At 43.0% G+C, this 20456-nt stretch overlaps 1 protein-coding gene across 1 annotated transcript in view; it reads right to left on the bottom strand.

Moving 5' to 3' along the window:
- The window catches only part of ADGRV1 (adhesion G protein-coupled receptor V1), a 294630-nt gene that overhangs the window by 246832 nt on the left and 27342 nt on the right, over positions 1–20456 (bottom strand). Inside the window, exons 11-19 of the mRNA XM_066613579.1 lie at positions 15695–15918; positions 12453–12485; positions 10316–10442; positions 10054–10236; positions 7736–7916; positions 5681–5844; positions 4772–4895; positions 3733–3999; positions 1847–1973 (exon numbers count right to left, since the gene is read on the bottom strand). Coding sequence (XP_066469676.1) covers positions 1847–1973; positions 3733–3999; positions 4772–4895; positions 5681–5844; positions 7736–7916; positions 10054–10236; positions 10316–10442; positions 12453–12485; positions 15695–15918 — 1430 coding nt within the window. The remainder of the gene's footprint in view (positions 1–1846; positions 1974–3732; positions 4000–4771; positions 4896–5680; positions 5845–7735; positions 7917–10053; positions 10237–10315; positions 10443–12452; positions 12486–15694; positions 15919–20456) is intronic.

The following is a 20456-nucleotide window of genomic DNA, read 5'->3' as shown; positions in this document are numbered from 1 at the left end:
CTATGGTCATGCATAATTAGATACAATAGAACCATGAAGATGCTGGCTAGTATCCAAAAAGATACTTTAGGTGTGCCCAAGAGTCAGCCTGTGCTCATCCAGTGAAGGATATTTGCTTCTATTTCCTTGAGCAGCACCAGAACAAGCACCCCCACAAATGCCACACCAACATGAAAAGTCTTGTGCCATGCAGTGGGGGGTCATTGTTCATGACCAGAGCACTGCTGGGTATGCAGAATTAGGTAAATGGAGCTTTAGATCACCTGGGGCAGGGGTGTGCTATTTGATCCCTAAGGTGGGACACAGAGGGATGTCCACATAGAGGGATGGGATTGATCAGATACACCATGTTGGTTGTGAGAGTGATACACAAAGTGTTGAGGAATCTTGGGAGATGCCGTAGTCACTTAAGAGAAATAGTTCAAAGCGGAGGCACACTAGTGCAGGGTGGGATGGGGGCAGTTCACGGCAGAGCTAGCAGCCACCAGATCCCAAACCCCTCGCCTGGGCCTGACATGGCTCCGGCAGGCTCCTCAGAGTTATGCCAGCGAAAGAGCTGGGATGGCTTTGAGGAGTCCCACTGGAGACCATGCAAAAGCCAACACAAAGGTAGGTGTTTCCCTTCCCACGAAGCAGCCTCTCTGCTAGGGATGGCACATAGAATGCAATGGATGCTGCACCAGTAGCCCTGCATCTAATGTGCTATTGCCAGATTGGATTGGGCCATTATTCACATCCTAAATAAAGGATGGGGGGGGGGTGGGACGGACCAGTAGCAATAATTCAAAAACAAAACAGGAGAAATCCTCATCTCAGTAATTTAGTCGAGAATCATTACTGGAGGTTCACTACCATATTTCTATGGCTCACCAATACACCTGTGGAGGGTGTCAATGGATTATATATCTCCTGCTGAGTAAATTGGCACCATAACAAAGGACATCAGCTAAGCAAAAATAACTTCTTAAACCCTGCTGGTCCTGGATACATCCATGAATGAGCACCAATAATAGATTTTATTTCTAAGCCTGCGGAAAATTTCTTTTAAGTGAGACAGGATTTTTTTTTTTAAAAAAAATTCAGATCCTATGATTATCACAAATATTCATAGAAGAAAACAAGCATCTAAAGTTTTATATAACAAAGAATTGTTTTAGGTAAGTGTTCATAGTAGATATTTCCATTCAGTGTTACTAGAGATCTCCTAAAGGGTTACCTTTCAGTTAGCAGCAGCTTGATTTCTGCTTCTCTCCCCCATGGCTTTCTTGCTATACCTTATTTTGCATCTTTGGTCAGATTTCATAGTTATCACGTATAATATTACATTATTAGTAACAGCTTAAATTCCAGTTTATATACCAATTCCGCTGTGTAGTTTTGCAAGGGAATTCTCCTATCCATTCTGTTCGGCACATTTACTTTCATAACCTTTCATGAACATCATCTTCTGAAATCTTTTCTGCAAAGCAGTGGAATTGCTACTACATGGTCTCTATTATACATGCCAATATGGCAGCTCAGGAAACCTTCACATTCTGCATTTTTTAAGACAACACTACTGAATGTTTATTTTTTGTCTAAAAACATAAACAGGCGAGGTAATTTGTACATGTACTCACTTTCACCAAAGGTCTATATATGCCAAGAGTACAAGAATAGCAACTTTATAAACCAATGTCTTTCTCAAAATATGTACCATTCAGATATGGAGGTGACTATTGGAAATACTACTTAGTTGCTCAGAAAACCAGTGGTGAGAAGAGTCAGAAACTGAAAAGAGTTCAGGAAATTTCATCCAAGATACTTACTTGAGATGACAAGGAATATCTGGTTGACTGTTACTTACAAAAAATTATTGGTCTTGCCTTCTTCCACTGCTTTGTCTTCAGGCTTCAGTGAGAAAATGCCATTTGGGTCATCATTAGCTTCAATTATTACTGTTGCCATCCCTGATCCATAAACGACTGTGTCTCCTAAAAAGGAACAATTTCTTTGTTTAAATATTATAACATGAATATCATAGTTGGGGTAAAACATATCCTAGTATCATCCCAAGCCCTTCAATATTGAAGAGCATGTGCAGACAATCTTCTTCCTGGGCACGTTGAGGGAAAGACATTCCACCTTCTCCCCACCTGATTATCTATCCTACCTCTGGGCCTACTAGACATCAGTGTGAATGCAATGTTTCCATGGGACCTACAAACATAATATTTAATACACACAGATCTGATTTTGTATGCAAGGCTTCAAATGTGAGGTTAAGGTCTACGTGCATTGGATTTTATACACACAGGCTGTGTGCTAATGCTATGCTCCTGTGTGGTGTCCAGGAAACCCACAAACACATCTTGTAAGTAGGACAGAAAGGCACAATCTTGCATCTACACATTGGGAGTAAAAACTGGCCCTAAAAGCAAGGAGCTGAAATAGCCATAATCACCTAAATGGACATTGCCCTTGGGTCAGAAGGCTATGAGCAGATGAGCACCCATTAAAAAGAAACATATACATTTTTGCCAACAATAAGAACCCAATAGGCTTATAGTCTTCTAGATTAGGGTTTCTCAACCATATTTTGCTCATGGCCCTATTCTGAACCTTATTTCACAGTATGTGTGGCAGTTAAGTTTGGATGGCCCACTCAGAAACTTAATGTGGCCCCAGCGTTCTTTTTTTTCATGTGGCTCCCTAGAAGTATGGCGTGGTCCCTGGGGGAGCATAAGGCCCATGTTGAGAACCACAGTTCTAAATCACAACTGAATTCAAAAGTTCAAAAAAACAGGATGAGAATCAGGTTTACTTCTAAGGCTGCAATCCTATCTACACTTTTGTGGGAGTAAGACCCACTAAACACAATGGGACTGACTTCTGAGTAGACATGACTAGAATGACACTGCTACAGTACACTCAGTCTGCATCTTACATTAGGGTATGTTCCAAGTTCAGTGCTTAAAGTCAAAATCACATATAGCTGAAACTCCTATAAAGCCAATAAATACATACTGTTGCTTTAAGAACTAAAAGCACAGTTGGAGAGACATGCAGGAACAGCAGCTTCATTCTTCTGTATCAGGCTTGCTCCAAGGTAAGCAAGTGGAATGGCAGGCAGAGTTGCCTAAACTATTTAAACTGCTATTTTCCTCTGTTTTTTATGGGGGAGAGCGGACTTCGTATATCTGAATTCACACAAGTCAGATGCAGGCCGACTATACCACTGTCTGACTGGCATGAAGAAATATTCCACAAAACAGTAAGAATGTCCAAATAATATACTGGGCAACAGAATGACATACTTGTATGTCAATAACTGTTTTTAATTCACCTGAAAATTTACACACCTATCTGTTTATTCCCCTCTTTTCCTTTATGTCGTTGTGGGTGGTGGCGGCAATTAATAATAAATCTATTGGGATATGTTATACTTCACTGTTTTAATATCTCACACAGACAATAAAAGCTGAATCAACTGCCTGTGAAAGGCAGCTAGAAAACCTCCAATTTTTGTTTGTTTCAAACCGAGTTATCTTACAGCCAGACACAAGAACAAAGACTCAGATATAATGTTTGTTTATTAAGGGTATAAAAAATTGCTTTGATGTGAAGAAACATGGCAGTAAGAAAACAGTAATGATCACTAGCTTTCAAAAATATCAATCATGAAGTGAGCAAACAATATTAGAAAAGCAAGAGCAGCTTAGTTGCTGGAGAAGATCAAATAAATATTTGAACCTGTGGAGTTGAAGAGGATGATGTAAAAAATCTCATCTGACTCAGGGATGTCATCATCACTGATGAACACAGTGATATTCTGTTCTTGTATACCAATATCAAACAAAAGCACTCCACTCTTTTCACTAAAAACGAAGTCTGCCTCTTCGGCACTGGCTCCACCATTAACAGCAGTGTACAAAACCAAAGCAACATCAGCATCAGAACCATTCCTTAGGACGATAAAATTAGCAGTACCATTTTCTTGAACCTTCACTACAACAGGATCTGAAATATATGAATGAAAGTATAAATAGAGGGAGCTTTTTTGCAGAATTTTTCTCCTAACAGAGAAAAGGGAAATCACTTAGGAAAAAAAAAAAAGACTAAACAGAACACCTTATATTAAAAGAAGGCATCTACTATGTCCTGATAAGAGAGAGAGAGAGAGAGAGAGAGAGAGAGAGAGAGAAGGGTGTAAGACAGAAATAACTTTTCTGGGCATAATGACAACAACAACAACAATTTGTACTTATATGCCACTTTTGCAAAACATGCACAAAGCAGGTTACAACTGAAAAATCACAATATATAATCACATAGCAGTGGTTTTCAGACTAGGGCATTGCAACACCCCAGCCTGAGGGCCCTGGCCTCTTTCCCCTTAAGGGGCGGGGGCAGGGGGGAGGCAGGAAGGACGCAGTAACGTGATCCCCAGGATAGCAGGGCTTCTGTAAAACCAAAGTGGAGTGAGATCGCTCCACTTTCATTTCTAACTAGCTGGGGAGCCCTGCAGACGCTCACGCAAGGCTCCCCACACCTCCGACAGGCTGCTGCAGGGACTGGTGAGTGCATCCCAGTCCCTGCAGCCCTCCTGAGCGGCGCAATCCTGGGGATCACGTTGCTGCCTCCCCCCCCGCCTCCACAAGGACTTAAAGCGTTGCAAACTCTCCCAGAGAGTTTGAAAATAGCTGACATAGTATTTAATAAAGTCCAGAATAATATTTATCTTATATTAGAGAACATGAACCTCTCACTAGCACGTCTTGAAATCTCTTACCTGCAAAATAAATTGCTTCATCATTTTTAGTAATTTGCAAGACTGCTGTGGTTATGTTTCCCATTGTAGCTCCCCCTGTCACACTGAAAAGATTAACAGTGAATACCTCAATTTCTTCAGGTATCTGAAAAAAAAATAAGGAAGTAAATGTAATCTCACTTCCCAAGGTGATGAAATGAAAGCCAAGAGTCCAACTGCAAATGCTTACATATTATGGCACATATCCCAAAAATCATAAGGGTTTTAGGCTAATCAGATTAATGCACTTGTTTTAGGGCCACCAACAGAGGGTCCACTGTATCCTGCATGATGGCAAGGAACCAGGCTGCCTGGGAGAAGTAAGGAAAGAAAAACTTTATATACCTTCCTGGGCGTTGTGTGTCCTCTATGGGACTCCTCAAACCTATGCCACTCGTTTTGCTGGTGTAGCTCTGAGAAACCTTCTAGGGGCAGATGGCCTAGGATGGTGTATAGGATGCCATGGATACTGCTGCCACTGAGATCCACCCTGTTTTGCCCCTGATCTGCCCCCAAATGACTCCACTAGCAGAAGTCTGTTGTAGGCCAATCTTCAGGGCACTGTTGGTGGTGCTTTGCACCAGCAGTAGCACTCCACAGACTGGCAGAGAGACTGCCACAATGGCAGCCTACACAGTAGGATTGGGTCATAAAATACTGTGCATTATTCATTCACTTCCACAGAAAGCAAAAGCCCATTCTTTGCTCAATGCTTCATTCTATGGATCTTAATCCTGAATTGTTGGTTCAAAAACTTCCTGCAGATGCTGTATCTTCAGTTATTATTCCCTCTGAAGCCTTCAACATGTTACCTTCCTTACATTATAATTTATAAACTTATAAATGGAGGGCTCTCCAAATAAAAAAATGTCTAATGTAAAAAATGTTTACCTCATCAGGCAATGAATAAATCGTGATATTTTTTGAAATTTCTTCATTTCCAAAGAAAAGCATCCCTTGCTCTGGGTAGATGTCTTGTGTAGAAATTGGATGAACTGTCCAAGACACATTCACATTGCCAAAGGTTCCTTGGATTCTTATAATTTTGAACACAGCTTTGAAACACAAGCATATGGATTAGTAATGTCACACACAACAGAGAAAACTCAAGGAAAAAAAGCTTGAAAGGTATGTGAATTTAACTATGTAGACAGTCAGGCAAAACAGATAATGGAAAATAACATGAAGAAATTCCAATATTACAGCAAGAAATTTTGTTAAGTACATCATTTCTGGAGAGTTTTGACATGAACATTGTTTCTAAGGAAATCATCTATACAAATTCATCACACACACCACTATTATTGTTCACACTATTGTATTATTGTGTGAACCCCTGCTAATTGGGTAAGAGGCACTTTTTCAAGTGGGTGCTCCTTTTTTTTAGCAGGGGGAGAGTAACTGGCCCACCTCACCCCAGCAGTGTCTTTTCCAGTGGCTGTCTGCTGGTATTCATTTGCATCTTTTTAGATTGTGAGCCCTTTTGGGACAGGGAGCCATTAGTTATTTGATTTTTCTCTGTAAACCGCTTTGTGAACTTTTAGTTGAAAAGCAGTATATAAATACTGTTAATAATAATAATATTGCCATATGGTTGACAAATAGTAGCCGGGGAAAATGATGATTCATGTAAACCAGGGGTCTCCAAACTCTTTGGCCAGAGGGCCGCATCAAATATCTGGCGTGGTGTGGAGTGCTGGAAAAAAATTTCCAAAATAAAATTTAAATAAATAAATTAGAGATGGAACTTAGATGAGTGAATAAATGAATGAATGGGCTCATTCATTCAACCTCTCTGGCCTTCAGAACACCCTCCAGACACAATCAGAGCACAGTTCTGGTCACATTCAGTTGAGTGGGCCAGAGGCTTTCAGGGGACAAGAGGTTGGCCGCGGGTCGGAAAGAGGCTTGCTGCGGATTGCATCTGGCCCCCGGGCCGGGGTTTGGAAACCCCTGATGTAAACCATTCCCATAAAGTAAGAATTTGAAAGCCATTTTATGAAAGAAAGAAAAAAGTGACATGATTCAGATTGTTGGCTACCATTGGCTTAGCTGCTATATCACACAGAATACCTGATGATTGTTACTTGGATTTCAAAATCCTTGAGCACATTGTCAAGCACATTCAGAAGCCCATGGCATCCAGGCAAAGATGATGTTGGTGTAAATTGGTTTAGCAGTTTTGGAGATTACAGATGTAACTAAACTTCCTATTCATGTATGTGATGTGTGTCTCTATGCGTGTCCCTGTGGTTATGTCATTTACAGTCATTTACATATATTCTTGCAGCATCTTACAAGCCCAATAATAGCATAATCTTTTTTTTAAGCAGTGAACCAAGGACCCCTTCTAGTGCGACCTTTGCGATATAGCAGATATGGCAGTGTGGCTATTTCCATGTTGTGAAGATTTCAGGAGTCCTGCAACATGCAGGAGGACCAACACAATGCAACTACACATTAGAGACAGCATCAGCCCTCTCAAAAATGGACAATGGTGGCATGCGGAGGAGTCTCCAACATGACTTAGGACTCACTAAGTCACTAAGGGTGCAATCCTAACCCCTTATGTCAGTGCTTTCCAGCCAATGGGACATGTGCTGCATCCTGCAGTTGGGTGTCACTCATGGAGGCCTCCTCAAAGTAAGGGAATGTTTGTTCCCTTCCCGCAGAGCTGCACTGCCCTTATGTCAGTGCTGGAAAGCACTGACATAAGGGGTTAGGATTGCGGCCTAAGTCTTTGTGCCACTGAAGTATGGAAAGGATGTGCTGCTGGGACTCATGCCAAGAAGTTAACAAGAAAAGAGATTCTGAGAGACTCTGCGTTGTAGCTGTAGCCATGACTAAGTCGCGCTGATATAATGCAATGTAATTCAATACATTAAGAAATCGAACAGGTATTACTGCGAGTTAACGTTCAATAACACATGAGCAATAAGGAATTACCAGCATAAACATCTGCCCCTTTGCTTTCATTTATAGTTACTGTCAGTCCATCCTCAACAAACTGAATTATTCCATGTGGATCATCATTCTTCAGAATTGTAATGTTGACTTGTGTGGCATTTCCCAGCTTACTTGGCAGTTCACCATGGCTACTGAGTACCACTGTGTAAAATTCATCCAACTAGAACAGGGAAACTAAATCAGACAAATATGGACTGGCAATGCTCAAAGTAATAAGCAGATTGATCCAAGTTTACTATTTGCAATGCAAAACAAAAATGAGTAACCATCCATGAATAATTTCAAAAAGAGCAGTAGGTTAATATTTTAAAAATTAAACAGAAAAAGAATCTGCCAGACAATATTGTTTTCTACTGCCAAATTAATCCAAATTAAATTGACTAAGGGTGCAATCCAAACCTGCACTGGAGCAGGAAGGCCGGTGGGCCTGGGCTGCAAGCAGCTCAGCCCGAGGCAAAGGGAATAGCTTCCCCTTACCCTGGGGTAAAGCCGCAGCAGCCCCAATGGGACTACTCGGATCTGCATCACCTCAAGCGGTAGCGCGAATCCGAGCAGTCTAGGACTGCCCCGGAACAGGGTAAGGATCCAACATAACTGCCGGATCCTAGCCCCGACTCCCACTCCCCACCTGCCCATCCCCCAGGAACAACTGCCGCCCACCCTCCCCCCGCTCCAAAACACCTCCTCCCCACCCTTCCTACACCCCCCCCCCAGTCCCCTGCATCAGCCGAGCTCAACAGATGCAACCTACCTGCCTCCCAGGGCCCGCATTGGAGTAGGGAGGACAGCACATGTGCTGGTCCATGTGCTGGTCTAACCCCACTTAGGTCGTCACGAAAGTGCTTTACGGCATTTTTGCGACAGACTTGGGCTGATGCAAGGGACCTGCGCCAGCCCTGATTTGGATCAGGCCCTAATGGTCTAGTAAAACTTTTTTTTGTCACTACTGAACCCCATCACAATTTGTCCAAAAGATTCCCATGTGGATATACTATGGAAGCAGTGCTGACAAAAAATTTACAGGGGTGGTGGTGCAGGGGTTTCTATTTTCATAGCATCCCCTATATCTGCAGTTGCTGTATCTGTGGGGGTCCATGAATACGGGGAGGGGAATCCCCCGTGGATATAGGGGCATGCCTGTACATGGTTCTGTTTCCAATTTTATCCCCAAACAATCCCCAATCAGTAATGGAAATCACTCTGCAATAAAGAAGAATTCATCATGTAAATTAGCTACATCCTACCACTTTGGTACAGTGCCTAGTTGTGGTAGGCAGTGAATAATTAATAATGAAATGAACCAGATAAACTACCATTCTTAATTCATATAGAATAATTTTATAATCCAGTCATTGACTGAAAAAAATCACACTGCTAATGATATCCCTGTGAATAGGGTCCCTTTTAGGGAGAAGGGCGGGATACAAATAAAGTTTATTATTATTATTAATAGGCAGTCCAGGCAGTCCATTCTCCCATAGGCCACTCACTGGACAGAGGACTCCAGTTCCGCTTCTTGGCTGGTGGTGATATATGATGGACGTACAGCTACAAAGCACCATCAGAAATCTTTCAGTCTACTGACCTCATAGGAATAGAGTCTCTTTCTCTGCTCTTCAGTCAGTAAGGAAAAGAATCAGAAAAGAGAGTAAAGCAATTTCCCTTCCCTTGGCCCTTTGATTGCTTTAAAAACAAAGCAGCTAAAGTTACATCATGGTAAGGACAGGGACCCATTTTTCAATCCTTAATATAAAGGAAAATATTATATAATAATAACAGTAAAATAGCGTACAGGCAGGCCTCCATATCCATCTTATCTTTGATCCCCCCCCTTAACATTATTAAAAAGCTTACCAGGGTGAAGTTTTTTTGTTTTAATGTCGCTATAGCATTTACTCTTATTGCACTACAGAGCAGGCTGCTGGCGGCCCAAATGCTTGATGAAACTAGCTCTAATGCTAAACAGGACCTTTTTAACAATGTTAACGAGTGTGAGGGGGTGCAGGGGTGGTGGTGCGGGGGCTTCTATTTTTATAGTATCCCCTGTGTCCACAGTTTCCGTACTTGTGGGGCTCTGTGAATACAGGGGCACGCCTGTACATGGTGCTATATTCAATTTTATCCTCACAACAACCTGTGAGGTAGGTTAGGCTGAGAGAGAGTGACTGGCTCAAGGGTACTCAATGAGCTTCATGACTGCATGGGGATTTGTGTCTCCCCAGTCTTAGTCCAAGACTATGCAACCTTTAGTATCCTACATTAGACATGAGAAAGGATTGTTTTCTCCCCCTCTTTACCTCTGGAATTCCATCCATCCTCGTTAGCAAAGTAATCTGAATTTCTCTTTCTCCAGGTTTAAACTCCAGAATTCCTGTATTCCCATAGAATTCATTGTCTCTTGGCTCTACAGTGTAGCGCAGAAATTGCTTGATAAGGGCTCCCCTGGAGCGGACAATATGCAGTTCAACAGATTCTCCTTCCTATAAAACAAAAATCCTGAAATTGTATCCACGTACAGCTTGATCTTGCTGTAGACTGAACTGATTTCTGGAAACTTACTTTTATCCTGTAGGGGCCTCTGGAATATACAGCAAACTCGAAGAGTCCCCCAGGATCATCATTTTCCAGAATGATCAGTTCACGGCTAGTATATCCAGATTTCAGGATCTGATTTTCTACACTTACTCTGAGAAAAAGAACATAAGGTTTGTTTCCAACTTGCAAGTTAGTTTGAAAGTTCTCATATAAATAACTAAACATATCAAATTTTATGATAAAGTATTAGTGATTTTTCTTTTTTCCAGTTGAGCAATCCTGCAATGCCCTTCCACAGGAGGCATGCTTGCTCTTATGAACTTCCTTTCAGAAACAGAATAAAGCTTTTTTTTTTTGTTCTGTCAACCCTTTGAGGCTGCTGTTTAGTTTAGAAAACATGCTATTTAGATTGCATCTACTCCTGTTGTTGGGTGGTTTCATCATTTTATTCTATTGGTTTGAAATACATATATATTGAAAAGTTGCATACAAATGCTGCAATTATGTAAAGAAAAACTTACTACATGGATCATATGCTCTCCACTTCCATTGTGGTAGATTTGATAAAGTCAAAACATGCACACAACACACACAGAAAGCCAACAAAACGCAACAGCATAAGTGATTGTTGAACAGCAAACTTTACCTACAAAAATACAGCCGACTGGTGAGAGATTAAAAGCAAACTGTAGCACTGAAGCATATTTTACTAACATTTAGGAAACTTTCCAATATCCTCAGTGTTTGTATGAAATTAATAAATTTAAGCATTTAGTTTCTAGCATCACTTGGGATAGTGCTTGTTCCTTGATATTGATATCAATTTCCAGTTCTATAAATCTACTTGGTAAGCAGAGAGAAGTTCAAAAACTCTCTTTGGCTATGAGAAGCCTTGGGTAGCCCAATCCTATGCTTCCCAGGGCCTGCTGGAGCAGTGGCACCAAAGCTGCTATTGCTGTATCCAGCAGGCTCTGGGAAGCTTCCAGGAGTCTCCTCAGGGAAAGGGAACTTTTGTCCCCTTCCCCCCCCCCCCGGTAAAGCCCCAAGTCCCACAATGAAGCTTCTCAAGACTATGCCAGCTATTTTGCCAGAGCAGGTTTGAGAGACTCTGTAACAGGGTTTTCAGCCCAAAACAAAGTTTAGGAACTGGCAGAGCAGAGCTCTGCCAGTCCTGCTCCCCTCCTGTCCTGATTCCTTCCCCCACCCCACCCTCGTTCCATCTCCCCCACCCCCCAGAGGCTGCATCACCACCCAGTGGTTTCACTTACCCCCAGGGGTGGCACATCCTCCTCCTGCCTGGCTGGCACAGGCCCTGTGCTAGCATTCCCTATACGCCCAGTGCTGTAAATACGTATGCTTTACAGCACATTTATAGCAACCAGCACCCAGGGTTCAGATTTGGGTCCTAAGGCTGCAATCCTATTCACACTTACTTGGGAACAAGCACCACTGAGCACAGTAGGACTTACTTCTGAGTAAACATGCATAGGATTGTGCTACAAATCTGTTTTGCTGCCTGGGTTTCTGTGCACACATAATAATGTAGATCTTAACTGAATTCAAAGTTCCTTAGGGATTATCAAGTAAGGTTTAAATAAGGGCTCCTGATTGTGAGCTGTAACATGTCCTTGGTAAAATATATGCTCATGAGTAACTTGTATTATTGTTTTAAAATTATCAACAAAAATATTCAAAAAGCCTGAATAAATTTGGCTAGTTACTTTTAATATGCTGTCTATACATGGTAGTGAAAGCCCACAATCTATTTGAGGGTATCTGCATAACACTTTTTTTGGTCTAATCTTAATTATACAGCTCAATTATACCATATTTAGGAGGTCAGATTTTCCATTAGTAAATCAGAACAACCAATCTACTGTCCTGGAGTATCTTCAAACATCAGAGCCATGCATTCATGAGCCATGCATTCATAACTTTTTATTATTCAAAGACCCTACATAAAGAAACGTTTTCAGTCTGCCACCCCATGCTCCCAAATAAAAAGACAATAGGAAGCATGCATCGCCCGAGGATATCTGCAAGACACAGTGCTTCAGAAAGAAGGGGAAATATTAAAGGAGACAGGGTCTTGTCCAGACCAACCACTTCCAAAACAAAGTGCTGATTCACTGAAGACAAAGACACAGCTTGCTGCACTTACCCAAAGTACACGACAAACCTTTCTGTCTCTACCCTGTCAATATGAAGAGAAAGAAATTTGGGGGGGGGGGGAGAAATAAAAACTGATGTTTGCCAAATTCTTTGCAAGAAAGGAGGATTTTTTTGGGTGGGTGGGGGATAAAAAGAGGGATCAAAACTCAGCATCTTTCCAGCAGCTCGTGTTCACTTTATGGGAATCCTAGTTGCTTGGCACTTTCTTGTTTGACTAACACCAGCAAGAGGTTCAGCAATTCCCACTCATGTGGGATGACCCCATGACCAACTGGGATGTCAAAGACCATTCAAGGCTTTCGTTACCAGCTCTACTCCAAGAGCTAGCTGCCAACCGCCAAGCACTGTGCAGGCTTACAAGCCACAGCAGCTGAGCAAATTTTATTCAGGGTTGTTTGTAATTACTCAGTGGTTTTAATTAGACAAAAGAAGCCCATTTGATTCATAGTCGTACAAGCCTCCAGGACCTGTCATTCCACCAAGTGGCCCAAATGATTGTCTATGTAGTTAAAGAAGGGCAGGAGACTGTCTTTATCTACATTTTGAAATGGGGACATATTTGAAAGTCCTCTTTTAAACAGGAATTAAAACAGCCTGAAATGTTATTTGTGGCTGCTTTTTCAATAAATCAAATGGTAAGACTTATATAAACAAGGAAAGCATTTTCTAAACCCCAAATTACTTCAGCCCTAAACACGCGCTTGTAGTTTTGAAGAACAAACCAATTGTCAGAAGACAAAACTAGAAATGACATCTCTTATAGTCAATCTAGAATTTTTTAATTCAGCAATTATTTCAATTTGCAATAAATTTATTTCTTTTCTTTTTTTTTACAGCTCACTGTATATTTGCGATAGAAGCATGTTTCATTGAAAATGCCACATTCCCAAGCTCCCAAAGAAATAAAGAGGAGTTCTACAGAAAAAGTCCATGCACAGAAAAGTAGTCAAGGATAGAATATCTGCCACTGGATTTAAGAAACCTCCTAAAAGGTCAGGGGGAAAAATGAGAAAGTGCATTTATAAGTATTAACAGCTTTATTTAGCACTAACAGTATGCTAAGTGGTATATGGAAAGATGACAGCCCAATACTATGCTGCCTGGAGCGTGGGGTTGCTGTGGTACCAAAAATGGCTGCCGCGGCATCCTAAACACTAACCAGGCAGTGCCGTCGGCACAGGAGAAGGGGACTTTTGTCCCTCTAGGTTCTACGATTCTAGATTCTACGGCAACCCTTGAGTCACTGTAGAATCAAGAGCCTCCATGTCCGGGGGCAGACCCGACATGCGGCTCAGGATCCGGTGGAGCAAGGCTCCACCAATCCCGCCTCCCTCCCACCCTGTTCCCTTCCCTCCCAGCATGCCTCCTCCCAGCCCTCTCCCCACCACTTCCACCCGCCCCGAAACTCCTCCTCCCTGCGGCCCACCTCCCCGCCGCCTGGCAGTCCACGCAACCACCAAGCCGTGGAGCTCCGATGATCCACCAGCACTAGCCCAGCACCAGTTGGTGCTGAACTGGTGCTGAGGGCTGTGAATGTGCTTTATAGCAAGTTTTCACACTCACTGCCGGCAGAGTGCCAGCGGTGCAAGCTCAGGCTTGGGCTCATAATCTCTTCCCTTGCAGTCAAAAATGAACAAAGGTAAAATGACAGGGCTTCAAAAAGGAGCAGAAGAAAGGAAACAAGGGATAGCATATCAGTAGTTAAAAAAAACAAAACACAATGTGGACCTGGCAGGAGGAGTATAGCATGTGCCCACAAGTAAGGAAACATGGCTGGAAAAAACTGATGTCTGACCTTGGACAGCTTCTGTCAAGTTATACAGAAATGGCTTAAATGAACAAAAGTAACTCCATATTTACATTAATATTATGGTTCACAAAGGGCTTTACTGTATAAACAAATGGTTTTGAGACAGCATTTGAAGGAGCAGAGGGCTGGTTTCATCAACAGTGAGAGACCCGTTCCAGGTATATTGAAGAGTACAGTATAGAACAAAGTGAGAGAACTGTGAGGTTGAATAGCAGTTAATCCTTGGAGAAGGTGAAAGAGCAATAGTATGAAAAACAGCTGGTACATTTAAGGTTAGGGGCCAAGAGTGAAGTTGATGAGGAATGTATTGCATTGAGAGGGCAAGGAAATGTAACCATATTAACGACAGAACAATCATTTTCATAGGATCATCATGAACTTACTTACTGGAGAGGAGTCCAGTAACAAGGAAGTTGTAATACAGTATGTTAACAAACAAGATCCTTATGAGATGGTGAGAATAGTCCGGTAGATTGTTGCCTGTACAGGTACAAATCTCTGCTCAACCACCAGACTCACTAGATGGTCTGGGGCAAATCATCATCTTTCAGCCTAACCTCAAAGCTGAATTAGATATTATAAGGAAAACTCAAGGTTCAAAGTCCCATGTTTCCATCATGATGTTAATGCAAGGGCAGTGGGCAGTTGCAGAAGGAAATGCTTTATGGCACTTTCGCAACTGTCATCTCCCTTGGAGCCCACATAAGAGCAGCGCTGCTAGAAGGTAGGATTGGGCCCTTAATTTTATAAATAATGCAGATACCAACCAGGATAAGAATTAATTTGAAGAAGAGAATAATTTCTATCTAGAAGCATGAGGAATATTTTCTGTGTAATCAAATTACACAATGACCATGGAGGCAGCAGCAAGGATGCTGAAATATTGACATTCAAACTTTCTTTTTGCTGTCATCACCTGCTTTCCTGGAGGAATAAAACTTTACATATGCCTATTAATTCTGAATAACACCACATTAAAAGAAACAGACTATTACAGGACATTTTGACAGAACTATTTCATTACATGCTACTGAAATGGAAATTCAGCTTAATTGTGTCTTCAGAGCAATGCTATCTGCCAAGGAAATGCAGGCACAAGTTCTGGGATCAACCAGTCTTACAAAGCCATTTTCATATTATCTATAAGTCAATAGTGAGAAATTTATCCATGGCTCTAATCTGACGTATTTTTTTATGAACTAGAAAAAAAATCCTGCCTCTCCCTACCCATAATGAAGCACCTCAGTTATCTTACAAAAGAAAAAAAATGCAAAGGTTAAAATGCAGTAAAATACAATAATTAACAATTATTAGTTAATAATATAAAATACCATTAATTCATAACATCTCTATGAACATAATGCAATCAACAATTGTAGTACTAATTATCAACAGGAATAGAAAGCCTACTTTCAGAATACCTGTCTAATGATAATATCAACGTCTCATTTATTTCAGGGATATCATCAGCTTTGATGGTAATATTAATTGTTGTGTCACTTTGTCCAGATAAAAACACAACAAAGCCAGAGAAAGGACTTATATCATCTGTGGTTACTGCTTTTGGATTGAGGCCAGAAGGTATCAGGCTCCAGAACACCGTGGCATGTCCATCAGTCCCATCTCGATGCAAGAGAATGGAAATCTGGAATGAATACAAAGTTCTGTAATTCTGAATGTGTGTGCTAGAGCAAACTGCAATCAATCTGAAATTTTGTGTGGCAGGAGGTCTGGTCTAGAGGGTTGAGCCTCCATTTGCCTGAAGATAACATCTGAAGGTCGCCAGTTCGAGGCCACCAGCACCGTGCGACCTTGAAGCAGCTGATAAGCTGAGCCAAGCTATTCCATCTGCTCTGCACGTAGGAGGATGGAGGCCAGAATGTGCGACCAGATCAAGAAAGAAACATCTGAATGTTGTGGTTTCTTGAAAGATAGAAACCTTCTTTCAAATTGTAAAAATCCCTATGGGGATTTAATTTGCCTGCCTATGTAAACCGCCTTGAATAAAGTCTAAGGAGAAATTTGAGGACCAAGAAAGGCGGTATAGAAATACCTGTATTAATTATTATTATTATTATTATTATTTTTCTGAAATTGCAAAGAGACTCTCTAGAGTTATGTACACATGCAAAGCACTTAGGGGATATTCTGTAAAGCTGGATTTTCTGTAAAGCTGTGCATTTTTAAAATATCAGGGCCTGTCCACCTAATGTCAGGGGCCACAAACCAATAGATTACGCACATTACAGAAAAGTTAATCAAAAATCTGGTGTTTGATTTTGTTTGAAATTAGGAAGGCACAACTTTCACTGCCTTTATGAGACCATACACAAATTTTCTTCTGAATAGCTTTTTCATAAATAGAAACTGAGAACCATGTGTGATGGTTATATTTATTGATTTTAGAACCAATATAAATAATATGATGATGATATTGGCAACCTTCAGTCTCAAAAGACTATGGTATCGCGGTCTGAAAGGTGGTTCTGGCACAGCGTCTAGTGTGGCTGAAAAGGCCAATCCGGGAGTGACAATCCCTTCCACACCAGGAGCAAGTGCAGTCTGTCCCTGGTCTGTCTCCCTGGCTATGGGCCTTCCTTCTTTGCCTCTTAGCCTCAGACTGTTGGCCAAGTGTCTCTTCAAACTGGGAAAGGCCATGCTGCACAGCCTGCCTCCAAGCAGGCCGCTCAGAGGCCAGGGTTTCCCACTTGTTGAGGTCCACTCCTAAGGCCTTCAGATCCCTCTTGCAGATGTCCTTGTATCGCAGCTGTGGTCTACCTGTAGGGCGCTTTCCTTGCACGAGTTCTCCATAGAGGAGATCCTTTGGGATCCGGCCATCATCCATTCTCACAACATGGCCGAGCCAACGCAGGCGTCTCTGTTTCAGCAGTGCATACATGCTAGGGATTCCAGCACGTTCCAGGACTGTGTTGTTAGGAACTTTGTCCTGCCAGGTGATGCCGAGAATGCGTCGGAGGCAGCGCATGTGGAAAGCGTTCAGTTTCCTCTCCTGTTGTGAGTGAAGAGTCCATGACTCACTGCAGTACAAAAGTGTACTCAGGGCGCAAGCTCTGTAGACCTGGATCTTGGTATGTTCCGTCAGCTTCTTGTTGGACCAGACTCTCTTTGTGAGTCTGGAAAACGTGGTAGCTGCTTTACCGACGCGCTTGTTTAGCTCGGTATCGAGAGAATGAGTGTTGGAGATCGTTGAGCCAAGGTACACAAAGTCATGGACAACCTCCAGTTCATGCGCAGAGATTGTAATGCAGGGAGGTGAGTCCACATCCTGAACCATGACCTGTGTTTTCTTTAAGCTGATCGTCAGTCCAAAATCTTGGCAGGCCTTGCTAAAACAATCCAAGAGCTGCTGGAGATCTTTGGCAGAGTGGGCAGTGACAGCTGCATCGTCGGCAAAGAGGAAGTCACGCAGACATTTCAGTTGGACTTTGGACTTTGCTCTCATTCTGGAGAGGTTGAAGAGCTTTCCATCAGATCTGGTCCGGAGATAGATGCCTTCTGTTGCAGTTCCAAAGGCCTGCAGAACAGCAGGACAGCAAAGAAAATCCCAAACAAGGTTGGTGCAAGAACACAGCCCTGCTTCACGCCACTTCGGATGTCAAAGGGGTCTGATGTGGAGCCATCGAAGACAACAGTGCCCTTCATGTCCTTGTGGAAGGATCTGATGATGCTGAGGAGTCTGGGTGGACATCCGATCTTGGGGAGAATCTTGAAGAGGCCGTCCCTGCTGACCAGGTCGAAAGCCTTCGTGAGATCTATGAAGGCTATAAAGAGTGGCTGTCGTTGTTCCCTGCATTTCTCCTGCAGTTGTCTAAGGGAGAATACCATATCAGTGGTGGACCTGTTGCCTCGCCATGGTCCGTTAACCTCATGGGGTGCATGGGGTTTAGGGTGAAAACCGACAAGCGGATCGACAACTCTGCACCATGCAACAGAAAACAGAAAACTCCTGCCCTAAAACTGGGCACCTGGAATGTAAGGACAATGACACCTGGCTTCTCTGATGACCTGCAAGAAATAGACGATGCACACAAAACAGCTGTCATCGACATGGAGCTGAGCAGACTGCAGATGGACATCGTCGCCCTTCAAGAGACAAGGCTGCCACATTCCGGATCTGTCAAGGAGAGAAATTTCTCATTTTTCTGGCAGGGAAAACCACCAAACGAAACCAGGGAACATGGCGTTGGCTTTGCAGTCAGAAATACCCTGCTGGAATCCATCATCCCACCTACTGTGGGAAGTGAAAGAATTTTGTCCCTGCAGCTCCAGTCATCAGCAGGACCTGTCACACTCATCAGTGCTTATGCACCGACTCTGTCGTCTCCAGCAGAAGCCAAAGACAAATTCTACGATGACCTGGCCACCACTATCAAGAAGATCCCTGTAAAAGAGCTATTGTTCATCCTCGGCGATTTCAATGCTAGAGTTGGTGCTGATAACAGTTCGTGGCCCACTTGCTTAGGTCAGTTCGGCACTGGGAAGATGAACAAAAATGGCCAACGCCTGCTAGAGTTTTGCTGTCATCACAGTCTATGTGTCAGCAACACATTCTTCAACACGAAGCCCCAACATAGAGTCTCTTGGAGACACCCAAGATCAAAGCACTGGCACCAGCTCGACCTGATCCTCTCCAGACGCTCCAGCCTTCCCAGCATCAAGATCACACGCAGTTATCACGGTGCTGCCTGCGACACTGACCACTCCCTGGTGTGCAGCAGAGTGAAACTGCAAGCAAAGCGACATTGGTATCACACGAAAAAGGAAGGAAGACCTCGCATTGATAGCAGCAAGATCTGGGATCAGAGAAAAGTGGAGGAATTTGCACAAGCACTTGAGGAATCTCTTCCAGGCCCGGCCGATGCAAACGCATCCAACAGATGGGAACATTTCAAGAATACAGTTTACAACACCGCCTTGTCCATATTCGGCAAGAGGACCAACAAGATGGCAGACTGGTTTGAAGCCCACTCTGAGGAGTTGACACCAGTCATTGAGGAAAAGAGGAGAGCTCAAGCAGCATACAAGGCCTGTCCCAGTGAGCGCAACCTGCAGGTCCTCCGAGCTGCTCGCAGCAAAGTCCAGCAGGCTGCCAGGAGATGTGCTAACGACTACTGGCTCCAGCTCTGTTCCGAGATACAGATAGCAGCTGACACGGGCAACATCAAGGGGATGTATGATGGTATCAAGCAGGCCCTAGGTCCAACACAGAAGAAAATTGCCCCTCTGAAGTCTGCAGCAGGCAAGGTCATCCAGGATCGGGCGCAGCAGATGGAACGCTGGGTGCAGCACTACTCTGAGCTATATTCCAGAGAAAAAGTAGTCACCAAAGAAGCGCTGAACAACATTGAGTGTCTGCCTGTGTTGGAGGAGCTTGACAGTGAACCAACCCTAGAAGAACTTCATGTGGCCCTGGACTCCCTTGCCTTTGGCAAGGCACCTGGAAAAGACAGCATCCCTGCTGAAGTCCTAAAGTGCTGCAAAGAGATCATCGTCACTGAGCTGCATGAAATCCTCTGTCTCTGCTGGAGAGAAGGTGGAGTACCTCAAGACATGAGGGATGCAAACATCATCACGCTGTACAAGAACAAAGGTGACAGGGGTGACTGCAACAACTACCGTGGCATCCCTCTCCTTAGCATTGTAGGAAAGTTGTTTGCCCGAGTTGCACTAAAGAGGCTCCAGGTACTTGCAGAGAGCGTCTATCCAGAATCGCAGTGTGGATTCCGGGCCAACAGGTCCACCATTGATATGGTATTCTCTCTTTTAGAACCACGGTGACATAATTTAAGAAATATTTCAACTCAGTGGTTTATATCCAAAGCAGCACAAGTGGTCATCCACAGACACATCCAGGATTTCCCACAACTGCTCTCCACATCCCTGTGCTTCCTTCAAGTAATCTCTCTGGGTCAAGGGAACCTCCAGAACAGTGCAGGATCAGGATCAGAGGACTGGAGTGGGTTGGGGAAGGAGGAATCTGCAGAAAATGGGGAGGGAGAGGTCATCTTGCATGAGCACAAATGCCTTTCTGATCACACAAGGCAAGTTTGGATATACCTCAGTAGGTCTTGCTAAACCTTCCTTTTCGATCAACTTGAAAACTTTATACTAAATGAAAATAGGCTTTCTCTAAAGATATTTTAGTAAGCAAGGACAATGTAA

This window comes from Tiliqua scincoides, chromosome 2 (assembly GCF_035046505.1).
Source record: "Tiliqua scincoides isolate rTilSci1 chromosome 2, rTilSci1.hap2, whole genome shotgun sequence".
Taxonomy (NCBI): domain Eukaryota; kingdom Metazoa; phylum Chordata; class Lepidosauria; order Squamata; family Scincidae; genus Tiliqua; species Tiliqua scincoides.
The sequence above is the reverse complement of the archived record's forward strand: the minus strand, read 5'-3'. Positions and strand labels throughout refer to the sequence as shown.